Source organism: Lissotriton helveticus, chromosome 10 (assembly GCF_964261635.1).
Source record: "Lissotriton helveticus chromosome 10, aLisHel1.1, whole genome shotgun sequence".
In the NCBI taxonomy this organism is placed as follows: domain Eukaryota; kingdom Metazoa; phylum Chordata; class Amphibia; order Caudata; family Salamandridae; genus Lissotriton; species Lissotriton helveticus.
In genome coordinates, this window is record NC_136071.1 from 262,542,570 (window position 1) to 262,554,645 (window position 12,076).

Consider the following 12,076-nt stretch of genomic DNA (forward strand, 5'->3'; position numbering starts at 1 on the left):
CTAGGGTGTGTGCATGACTTTAGCATTGGTTTTGTACAGGAAGGGTACCCTTCTTGTACAAAATACTATGTCTAGACACAACGGAAAACTTTTCCCACTTTGTATGCATGCTGCACAGTGCATCACGCATACAAAGTCAGAAAAGTACAGAGAAATTAAAGCATTTCTCCTGTTAGCACCTCCTTTGAAGGGGCGTTAACTTTTGGCGCAAAATCATGTTTATAAATCTTTGTAAACATGGATTTGCGTCAAAAGGCATGTGTGGTTGCATGGGAACGCCCATGTACTACACATGTAACTCCCCTAGGCTCAAAGTAACTCAAAGCAGTGCAAAGCTATTTAGAGGGTGCTTGCGCTCGCTAGCATCACTTTTGTGACGCTAAACCAGCACAAAAGCTTTGAAAATCTCCCCTTAGAGTCATGTCACTCTATTTTAATGTAGTGTGAATACATGCTCAGTCATGCTACTCTGCATCATTTTTGCAGGCATGGATTAATATTAGTGCCAGCTGGTGTTTGCACAATTTCTACCCTGAAATCTCACGTGGGCATCAACAGGATCACATACACCATGATGAAAAGTATTTTGACACTATACTCACATCAACTTATGGACCAAATATCTTTTGCGCTTATAAGTTGAATGAAATTGCTGTTTGTGCTACTTACCATTGCGTGAACAATCATACGTCTTGGATTTTTTTTTTGTGCTAAAATTTTTTGGCTTAATTGTTTTTAAAATATTTGTGAAAGACCAATGCCATCCCCACTCCCAAAACCAGTGCTCGAGTTTGCGTTGCAAACTGTGATCTATTGGAACGTCTCACGGCAAAACACCACCTAAAACAAATTCTTTGCAAACTTGAGTTGTAAATGCACCGTTTAGCCTCATTTTGTTCAAGCATGTCTGTGGAGAAGAACTCCTCCGGGCTCCCTTTGAGAGGCTCAGGCGCTCTGAAGTGATTTTTAACCCCTTCCACTCTGAATCTTCGTCAGCAGCCCGAGCCTCTGGTTAAACGTGTCATTTCCTGGGCATCACAGCGCCCTTTCACACTGACACGGCCGCAGCTAAAGCTGTAATGATAGTAACGCATTTAAGGAGATTACCTATGGCGGATTACATCAGTTTTATGACCCCAGCATTTAGCTTGATAAATCTCGGCATTAGTGTTAAGAATGTCAGTACAGAGAGCGTGACGTGACGTATTATATCTCTAGGCAAGCTGCTTCTTGGAATAAATATCGGGTTTTAATGTAGGGAAGGGACTTAACTTCCTTCATTCCCTTTTCACAAGATGACGCAATCATTTTTAATTAAATTCTGCAAGATTACTTTATATCAAATCCAAAGCAGCATTATTGAAAGAGGAATATGTATTAAGCATCTCCTACATTTTTCTTGGAATAGCACAGATACGGTGCATTACTTCTACACATCTGCATCTGACAGTGGCTGCCAGCGATTTAACTGTGTAGCTTTTTCTTACACAGAATGAACATACCTCAGTGCCAGTAAAAAAAACATGCTAACTAAAATGAACTCATATTTTTTAAAGAAATTGTATTTTCTCCCAAATGTAGTTTAGTTCTATGGCAATTCAGAAGTGTTGACAATTGTTGCAGCCTTTTACATATCAACTGGCTTCTTCTCCAGATGTGGTTGTTTTTCCGGAGTATTTGAAAGAAAACTTATTTTTAGTCGCAGCAGAAACCTTGAAAGAGTGGAAATTAATTTTGGATTGAATGTGAACGTTTATTGCTTTGGGATGTTATAATACAAACTGAAAACATTTCAGATGTGCAGCGCATTGCTCAGGGATATCTGTGAATTATGTTCAGTAAGATAACAGGAAAGTTGCACCTGTAACCCCGAGAAAAAGAATGGAAGGTCCTGAACTGAGCTGAAATGCAGACGGTTTGCTTTCAATACTATATGATTGTAGGATATCATTGTCCATTTCACGTATTATACAGATCTTCCATCTCTTATTTGTCATAAAGGAAAGGATAAAAGAACCACAAACAGCTATATACAGCCTTTCATGATTGACGAGAATATCACTGGTTTCTGCACTGCAGTTTCCATTGCCTAAGACACTGTTCTCATTGTTGGAGAGCATTGCACGGTTTAAAGACGAATCCAGTTGCATTAAGGCATGGGTACTTGTAAAAACTTAGAAATGGCCCAAAAGGTTTGGTCTGTGAGGTGACCGAGGACCGTATTTATGCCAGCAGGTAGGTGGTAGGTGGAGGCGGGGGGAGGGAGGGGTACTGTAAGGTGGGTGTAGGGGACGTGAAGCATGTGGGAAACATCCTTTACAACGCAACTTTTACCACGCAGTGCCTTTACGACGCAACTTTTACAACGCAAATCATTACAACGCATTGCGCTGGGGGACGCTCTAGGATAGGGAATAAGTTTAATTTACTGTCCAACACCTTCCCTAGTGTCCACGGGGACTGGAGTTGGAATAGTAAATTAAACTATTCACTATCCATCCAGCGCCCCAAAGCACTATGCCTTGTAAAGGTATTAGTTGTAAATACCGCGTTGTAAAGGCATGCGATGTAAAAGTATGCGTTGTAACGTCATACATCCGAAGCAAGTGGCTGAAGTGCACAATGTCAAACCAGAAAACCTGCGATCAATACCGGCTTCCCCACTTGATAAAGTTATGTGATTCTAAGCAATTGTTTTCATTTTACTTCTCCTTTTTCTTAAAGATCACATCTGCATTCTTCCTGTGAGGTAGGATGTGATCCACTTGAGGGCTGTTCCTTAGATCCTGATCTGGTGGAGTCTGTTAATCAGTGTGTAGTGGGATATGGTGTTGAAGGCTGCTGAGAGGTCAAAGAGAAATAGGGCTGCTGTTTCTCTGAGGTCTAGCCGCATTCTGATGTCATCTGTGGCTGCAACTATGGCTGTCTCAGTGCTGTGGTTAGCTTGGAAGCTGGATTGGGAGGGGTCCAGAAGGTTGTGGTTCACCAGATGTCTGGTGAGCTCGATGTTGATGTCATTCTCAATTTCTGAATCAATGATGACCTTCAGCTTAGCCCAGATATTCACAGCCTGTAGCTTTCTCGTAACCACTTCAAATGTCCTTTGTTGTTGCTGCACCATCTTCGTGCAATCTGGGACAATCATGATGTGCTGCAAATTATAGAGTAATTTGAAGGATTGCATCTCGGTCGTTATAGTTCAGAATGTGAGCAATCCCAGAAAGAATGGCACTGGGTGTGAGGATTGGGTGTAGTGCTGGACAAGGAATACCTATCTATAGTGCCCTGTTTAGCAGCTGTGTTATGGTTGTCTTTAAGCATGGTATTCAATCAATCATGCCATTTGTATAGCGCACTACTCACCCGGGAGGGTCTCAAGGCGCTTGGGGGGAGGGGTATGCTACTGCTCGAACAGCCAGGTCTTGAGTTGTTTCCTGAAGGCGAGATGGTCCTGGGTCAGCCGAAGGTGGATGTGGAGGGAGCCAGGTAAGAGAAGGATCTTCCTCCGGCGGTGGCTCTTCGGATGCGTGGTACGGCTGCGAGGGCGAGGCTGGTGGACCGTAGCTGGCGGGTGGGCGTGTAGAAGGTCAGGCGGTCGTTGAGGTACTTGGGGCCCAGGTCGTGGAGAGACTTGTGTGCGTGGGTGAGGAGCCGGAACGTGATCCTCTTGTCAACGGGGAGCCAGTGCAGGTTCCTCAGGTGGCTGGAGATGTGGCTGCATCGGGGGACATCCAGGATGAGTCGGGCGGAGGCGTTCTGGATGCGCTGGAGTCTTTTCTGTAGCTTGGCTGTGGTTCCGGCGTAGAGGGCGTTTCCGTAGTCCAGTCGGCTGGTGACGAGTGCCTGGGTGACAGTCTTCCTGGTCTCGGTCGGGATCCAGCGGAAGATCTTGCGAAGCATACGCAGGGTGTTGAAGCACGATGAGGAGACGGCGTTGACTTGTCTGGTCATCGAGAGGGAGGGGTCCAGGATGAAGCCCAGGTTGCGTGCGTGGTCGGTTGGCTTGGGTGCGGTGCCCAGGGCTGGGGGCCACCAGGAGTCGTCCCAGGCGGAGGGCGAACATCCCAGGATGAGGACTTCCGTCTTGTCCGAGTTCAGTTTCAGGCGGCTGTCCTTCATCCACTCGGCGACGTCTTTCATCCCTTCGTGTATTTCTTACAGGGAAACTTAAGGCCACAACAAAGCGCACTAGTGATGCCCATGTGTGTCCTCAAAACGCCTCACCAACGTGCCAGCCCTGAGAATCACTGTGTCATTCTGAGGCAGCATTAGCAGTCATTTGCATGCCCTCATGGACTGGAGATGGTGGGGGGACTCGGCAAAGCAAGGAAAACACCAGGCCAATGCACCCCACACAAGGAACACAGCCATTCCAGAAGGCCGAGGATGTCACTCGTCCAATGTGAAGTCGACAAGACAGTCACCACAAAAGTTCACCTATTGGCAAAGGCACGTCAAAGTTAATGCATTATTATCCTACCTCCAAGGTATAATTTAGGAATCACGAATGGCTCTAGGAGCAGCAAACATCAAGACATATATGCTCTTCCCCGAAGGTCTAGGTACTCTGAAGATGTGGCACTGTAGCTCCCACGCTGCTCAACTGTGCCCCAAAGCCGCCTCATGACTGAATGGCTTCTGCCTCCTTCAGTGCGGACATCAGAGGGCTCTGCACCCTCCTTGAGGCATTCACTTCCCTCCTTGAGGGCATGATACCTCCCCTGCAGGACATCTGGGGCAGGGAACAGAGGGAAGAAGAAGCATGAGTGAAGAGATCTTCATTAACTGTTGGAGGATTTACCCAGCTAGAAGTTCCACAAACAGTGAGTGGCTCTTAACTTCCCATGTTCCCAGCTCCAGGAGTTGCTGGGCCGGTTGAATGACAAATGACAAAGAGATATCCACTGCTGATAGCACCCGAAATCTTTGACTGAAAGTCAGGGGGAAAACATGCAGTAATCAGCATAGAATCATCAATCGCTGCATGTTATTACCCAAACCTAAAAAATATATGTTAAGAGCATGTCCCTGGATTTAACAGCACCCCTTATAAAGGTAAGTGTTTGTTGATATTTACTTTCTAGTTTTGTAATTTTGTATGTTTCTTGTTATCACATTTTTGCTACTTTCATAAAACTTTCATTTGGACATTCCTAATATTTGACTATCTTAAACTGGACCCTAATATTTGAGGCACTGTGCTCTGTATATCCTCACATTTTTAAAAGACAGAGCTACCAAGGGAGAGCTACAGTACTGTCATTGGAAACAAGAGGTATTTCCCTTTGCCGGCGTCCTCCTGGCCAGATGTTATCCAAACCTGACCGTAGCAAATACACAGACCTTTGCTACTCTTAACTGAGCCTTTCAGATGCATTTCTTCATTTTTGAGATTTGTCTTTGTCTGCTCTCGTTTAACTAGGTTATGCCACCAAGGAGGAAGCAGTCAAACAATACAAGCAGAGTGCAAATGAAAGGCAGACTTACACCATCCTATGAAGAGAAAGACCCATTTCCTCAGCTTGTCTGTAGAATAGGTCATCACGATAGCTGTATGTAAGTAGCATCCCTCCACAAACATCCAAAAGAAATTGGTCACCACGAAGTAATTGTAGATAGTGGTAATACAACGACACCATGCCTGTAAAAACAAAACATGCTTTATTTATTACAATCAAAATTCGACACACAGCAGGTTTTACTTCGGTGCTATAGATAAAGTAAAGCAGTCTCTTATACTAAATCAAGTTCTACCTTCATGTGTCATCGTCCACAGAGATGAACCCATAGAACAATGGGGCATTCTTTCCGCTCAATGGCAGCAGTGAAATTGAATGATCTTCCACGTATCCCAAATGCAGAATTATTCTCTTTGGGCCATATGTATCAAGCAAATTCGCATTCGCAAAGGCCTTTGCGAATTCGAATTTGCTACATGGTATGTATTAAGCAAAATCTGGTGCAAAATAAGGAATCGCAAAATTTGCGATTCCTTATTTTGCAATTGCATTTAAGGAATCACAAATTTTGTGATTCCTTAAATGCAATGTATGAAGCAAAAAAATTAGCAAAATGTCCTTAAGGAATCGCAAATTACCACCAACTTCTAGTTGGGGGTAAGTTGCGAATTCCTTGAAAAATGCACATTTTTGCATTTTTCAAAGTGCCATGTGACGCACATACATGCCCTTGGGGCATGTATGTGCACCACATGTGCACCCATGCATATTTCAGGGGTGCAACAGGGTGTCCTTTGGACACCCCTGCACCCTTGAAATTATTCTCAATTTGCGATTAGCAAATTGCGAATCGCAAATAATTTCCCATTCATTCCTATTGGCCTCCTGGCCCATAGAAATAAATGGGAAAGTATTCCTTAATTGCGATTCGCAATTTGCTAATCACAATTAAGGAATTTTAAGAAATCTCTAAACAAATTCGATTTTGAACATACATACCCATTTGCGATTCTCAAATAGCGATTTCTTAAAAATCGCTATTTGAGAATCGCAAATGGGTATCTTGATACATATGGCCCTTTATTCCATAAAATTGAGTGCCCACCGCGTACCACAACAGTCACACTTTAAGCACTGATGTGTATGTAGTGAATCTTACTGCTCTCATCGCTTTAATTTTCATCATTTACTCTTGGCAAATTATCGACTCTTTTGCTTTATTAGTTATTCAGCTTTGATTTATATCTTGAATATGTCACAACTCGTTCGCAACAGAGGTGTGAAGAGATCTTTGCTATACTAAATCTTCCTAATTAAAACATATGATCACAGCTGGAGAATGGGCTTACTTAATTCTTTGTGCTGCTGCATATGACACTCAGACTTTATAAGACATAGATGGCCTTCTCAAGTCAGAAAGCAACTTATTTAATCATTGTTTAATATATAATACATGTATTTTCCTACTTATTTATATGTTATATAATTTTCGGATATATGCTATGATGTGGCATGAGGATACACAGTTCCGAAAACCATGCTGACCCATCCAGTGCTGTGTCAGTTTCACGTTCTAAGACATATGATCAAGGTTGCTTAAGAAGCAGCTGCAGCCCGCGCAGGTAAGAGTGATGGGGCAGTGGGACCTGGCATTCTGAGCATATGGACCGTAGTCTCTGCCATGACCATCAATAACTGCAGCAGGGGCTTCTCTTTTTAAACAGGGGATGTATCATGATGGACATTTCTGGCACAATACAGAACCGGGCGCCTGTTTTTAGGTGCCTCCAGAGCATAAAGTTAATTTATTTAACCCTAGATTTCTGTGAGTTAGTGCCTTATTTGGAGATAGCTCATTCAAAAACAGAATGAGGCAAACCTTGCCCTTTGTTTCCGAGCAGTACTATATTAAAATAAAGCAATAACTCAGGAAAATATTGGTGAATGGTAAGTAGGAGAAAGCTTTCACTTCTCCTAACACTTCACACATTGCAAGTGTGCTGCACTGTATATCACAAATCAAAAGGCCGAAAAGTTTTAATTTTGTCTAGACGTAGTATTTTGACCTGGAAAGCTACCCAGTCAAACACAAAACATGCACACACATTAGCACTCGTGTACAAAGATGTGTGGTTTTCTCTAGGCTGCTTACAGTGTATCTCACACCCATCCGCATTGTCTTATTGTTCCATTGTAGAGCATGGTCAGTGACGGCTACCGCCCCCCTCCCTGTGGACCCACATCAACCCAGGACACACTGACACGAAACATGATTGTCTTTGGAAGGCGGGGGATCGCGAGACCCCCCGGCGGTATTTATTAAGATACAAAATAATAAAATTATTAAACAAAAGATACAGTTTTATGCAAAATATTCAGGGACATTCGATAAAATCGTATCAACAAGTATGATATGCTAACCTTAACAAGATTCTAATACTGCTTGTTTCCTAACCGAATCTAACATCCTCCTCTGAAATTTTGCATACTAACATCACTGGCCATATGGCGAGGTCCTAACCGGTGTCAGGTCCTACTAGCTGCACCTCCCCGTAAGTGCGCATGCGCAGCCGAGCCCGTTAATTACTCGGTCCACGCCGTGAACTCCATTTACCCACTGAAGGAGGGCCCTTACTCGCGCCATTCGCTGACGTCATGAGTACGCGCGGGGTGGCTACCAGCCATAAGGACAGCGTGACTCCCCTACCCACGCCCTTTGCAGCACCAGTTATACCTGCCCCTGAAGTTGTGGGAGGGGCCAGTGACCCCTCCCCCTGGGCGGACACCCAGTGTGGGGGAGCGTCCAGGCGACAAGGGGCTACCTGAGCGCTCCCCCCTCCTTTATCCTAGGGTCGTGGGGAGGGGGTGGCACGCCCCTCCCCCTGCCCCCCAGCCGCCCGCCCCCCGACCCGGAAGTCTGCGCAACGCCTTCCGGGTCAGGGGTCGGGCGCCAGCCAGCCGGTGGTGCGGCGCACCCCCGCGCCATCACTGGACACCGGGAGGTCACGCCCCCACCACCGGGAGTCAAGGGAAGTGGGGGTCGCCGCGCCGCCATGCCGAGGGCCCCCCTTTTCATTCTCTTCATATTGCCCATTGAATCAGTGCCTTTCAAGACCAGAGCCTTTTAAGCACGTAGGCTCCATTACCCAGAGCTGACCTGGTTGAGAGGCTTCCAGTTGGCAGAATCCTTTCTAGTAACATGTGGCAGATCATTCACCTGTCTTCTTTGCCTCATTGGTGGGAGCATATCCACAGCCCCAGTTAAATCTGTCCGACGGTCCTCCTAAGTCCAAACTCCATTCTGACAGTAGTTCCAGCCCAGTATAAGTATCGGCCTGGTCCAAGTATTAGTGTTTGGTGTAGTGAAAGGTGGTGTGATGTAGTTTAATGGACAGCCCTCATTCTGTGATGTTGTTTTGTGGCATAGAAGGGTGTAGCATAGTGTGCTCAAATACAATGGGACACAGTGAAATAAATGTGCTATTGCAAGAGCTATTGTATTGTATTGTATTTTGGATTTATAAAGCGCACTGTAGCCCAACGGGCATCCTGGCTCTGCGGTACAAATGCTCCATCACCACAGATACTAGGCACACTGGTTGCTAAACTCGGCCAGTACTCTAGGGAAAAGCCAGGTTTTGACTTTGCTTAACTCAACTGGCAGACTATTCCAGAGGCGTGCTGCCGCATAGCTAAAGGTTCTTCCGCCGGATTTAACTTTCTTGATCTTGGGTATATTCACCAGATTAGTTGCGGAAGACTGAAGGCTCCATGTGGGATTATACCAGTTAAACTTAGACTGCAGCGGTATTGGTCCCATCCTGTGTAGTGCCTTAAAGACAATGCACAGTGACTTGAATTGAATCCTCTGGAGTATCGGAAGCCAATGCGGCTCCGACAATGCCAAGGATGTAGATGACCGTCGTGGTCTAGACATGGCCAGTTTAGCCGCCACCGTCTGTACTCTCTGGAGTCTCCCAATCGGGTACCTAGGTGTTTCCAGCAGTAGCGCATTTCCATAGTCAAGTCGACTAGGAATAACGCTCCTTACTACATGTGCTCGCACCTGGTATGAGAGTAACGGCAGGATCTTCCAGAGAGCTCTGATGAGCGAAATACAGCTTCCCACAATTTTATTAACATGGGTTTCAAGGTTCAATTAATCGTTAAAACTGACCCCAAGATTACGTACCGTCGTGACGGGAGGCAGAGGTGTCTCCGTGGTATTGGGCCAAAAACCCAAAGGGAGGGAACAGGGGACTTTACCTGCTGCACAGCAGAGTATCTTAGTTTTTTCACAGTTGAATTGTAAAGAGTTGTTTTTCAGCCAGTGCATAGTTTCTAACATACAGGTGTGGAATTTTTCCAGCGAGACTGCAAGGTTTCCCTCCAATGAGACAATAAGCTGTGTATTGTCAGCGTAGTTTACCAAGCTAACCCCATAGGACTTAATAATCGAGATCAGGGGGCTCATATAGGTGTTAAATAATATTGGGCTGTTTGCAGAGCCCTGGGGAACCCCATGCCTAATCTCCGTAAAGTCCTAACGATAAGGGGGAAGGGTGACCGCCTGTCATCTGTTTGTCAAGTATGATCAAAACCAATCCAGTGCCACACCTCTCACCCCAACTGTTTCCAGCCTGGTCATAAGAGCTGTGTGGTTAACCGTATCGAACGCGGCAGACAGGTCCAGTAAGATCAAAATAGCTGGTTGTCTTCTGTCTGCTCGCATTCGAAGGTCTTCCAAAACGGATGTATGACGTTACAACGCATACTTTTACAAACTGTACATCCTCCAGCTTGTTGTTACGCTCCAAGAACTGGGAGAGTGCCCTACTGACCAACCGTTCTATTATCTTTACTGGATATGGGAGGAGGGATATCGGCCTGTAGTTTTTTGGGCATGCTGGATCAAGTGTTGGTTTTTTCAGCAAGGGTGTAATAATTGCTTGTTTCCAGCTTGCTGGAACCTGTCCACTGCTCAGTGATAGATTACACAGCTGTCGGAGTATAGGAAGCAGCTCACTTCCCAGCTCCTTCCAGATTTTTTGAGAGAGGGGGTGCCAAAGGGGAGCCTGAAGAGACTCCTGAGGCTTTCTTATTAAACTCCTACTTAGAGGGAGGTTCAAAATGATCCAAATAGATTGCCTGGCCCTCTGGCTCAACCACTCTTTCCCAGCTCTTTTGCTTGCCCGTAGACGGTTGTCCATCTACCTTGCCGGGGATACTCACTTGGTCAATTTCCAGCCCTTCCATGATTTTTCTTATTTTGTCATCAAAGAATGTAGCTAAGCTATTACATAGCTCTTGACTAGGTGGGATGCTGTTATTAGTACATTCGGGACTAGCAATGTCCCTCATGATTTTAAAAATAGCCCTAGTGCTGTTAGGCGCCTTCAGTATAGTTTTGGTATAGTAGTCTGCCTTAGTATTCCCAATTTCCTTTTTATAATTGGCTAACTTCTCCTTCCAGAGGGCTTTGTCTACCTCTGCATATGCCTTCCTCCATTGTCGCTCTGCCAATTTACATTCCCTTTTTTTGTCATTAATGTGTCATTATACCAGGGGGTGGAGGGTCTCCCCAGCTTCCTGATTTCTTAGGTCAAGAGTTTTGGTGATATGTTTGCAGAAGGACGCATAGTTTTGTTCCATTGATTTCAGGGGGTCCAAAAGCCCATTTGCCTTAAATATCAGAGATGAATCAGCCCTCTTTAAAAGGCTCTTCCAGTCCCTGCCTAGGAAATTTCTTCCCCTTACTACATCAACACGCCCTGCTTTAGCGATCGTCATCCGAAATGGTACCAAATAATGGTCCGACCAGCCCACCCGAACAATGTTTTCCACCTCAACAAATTCTTTCTCTGCAAAAATCTGATCCAGAGCATGGCCCCCTTTATGAGTAGATTCTAGAACCTGTTGCATTAAATTTAGATTATCACATGACTGTAATAGATTATTATACCCAAAGTCCAGGCTCCCATTGACCCATAGATTAAAGTCTCCCAGGGCCATTACTCTATTGTGGGTAAGTACCATATTACTAAATACATCAATTATGCCCTGTTGCAGTTGGAGGCCGAAGGCCCCTGGGGGTCTATAACATAGTATACCCATCCAACTAAGCCCATTGCGGCATTTAAGGCATATACCCAGTCACTCAATGCCTGGAACCTCATCGATAAAATATCCTACATCTCCTTGAATATAATCCCAACCCCTCCTCCTCTACCATTAGTTCTAGGTTTATGTATAGCCCTATAGTCAGGTGGACATGTCAGGCCCATTTCCAAATCGGACCCGGGTTGCATCCATGTCTCTGTCATGAACAGGATGTCTAGCTGGTTAATTTTTAATAACAGTTGGGTTTCCATATGATGTTTTGATAGTGACCTCACGTTGAGCAGCCCACATCTCAAAGACTCCATACTGACATAGTCTGGCTCTGGGCCAGTCGTTTTTTCCCACGTAATTTCTCCTTTCCCCTTTTTCCGTATGGCCAATGTCTCTCAGTTGATGGCCTGTGTAGCTATGCCTTGTAGTCCCATTACCCTCACTGCCCTGACCAGCAACCTGCCTGGTGCTGAGCGCTTCCGGAGCGTGGACGGGAGCAGACAGGC

General features: G+C 45.3%; 1 protein-coding gene across 2 annotated transcripts in view; it reads right to left on the bottom strand.

Annotated features, from left to right (window-relative positions):
- Positions 1-12,076, bottom strand: part of CRHR2 (corticotropin releasing hormone receptor 2) — a 1,496,074-nt gene that overhangs the window by 369,507 nt on the left and 1,114,491 nt on the right. For both annotated transcript variants that reach the window (XM_078665281.1, XM_078665282.1), the window contains one exon: positions 5,488-5,641. In XM_078665281.1, coding sequence (XP_078521407.1) covers positions 5,488-5,641 — 154 coding nt within the window. The remainder of the gene's footprint in view (positions 1-5,487; positions 5,642-12,076) is intronic.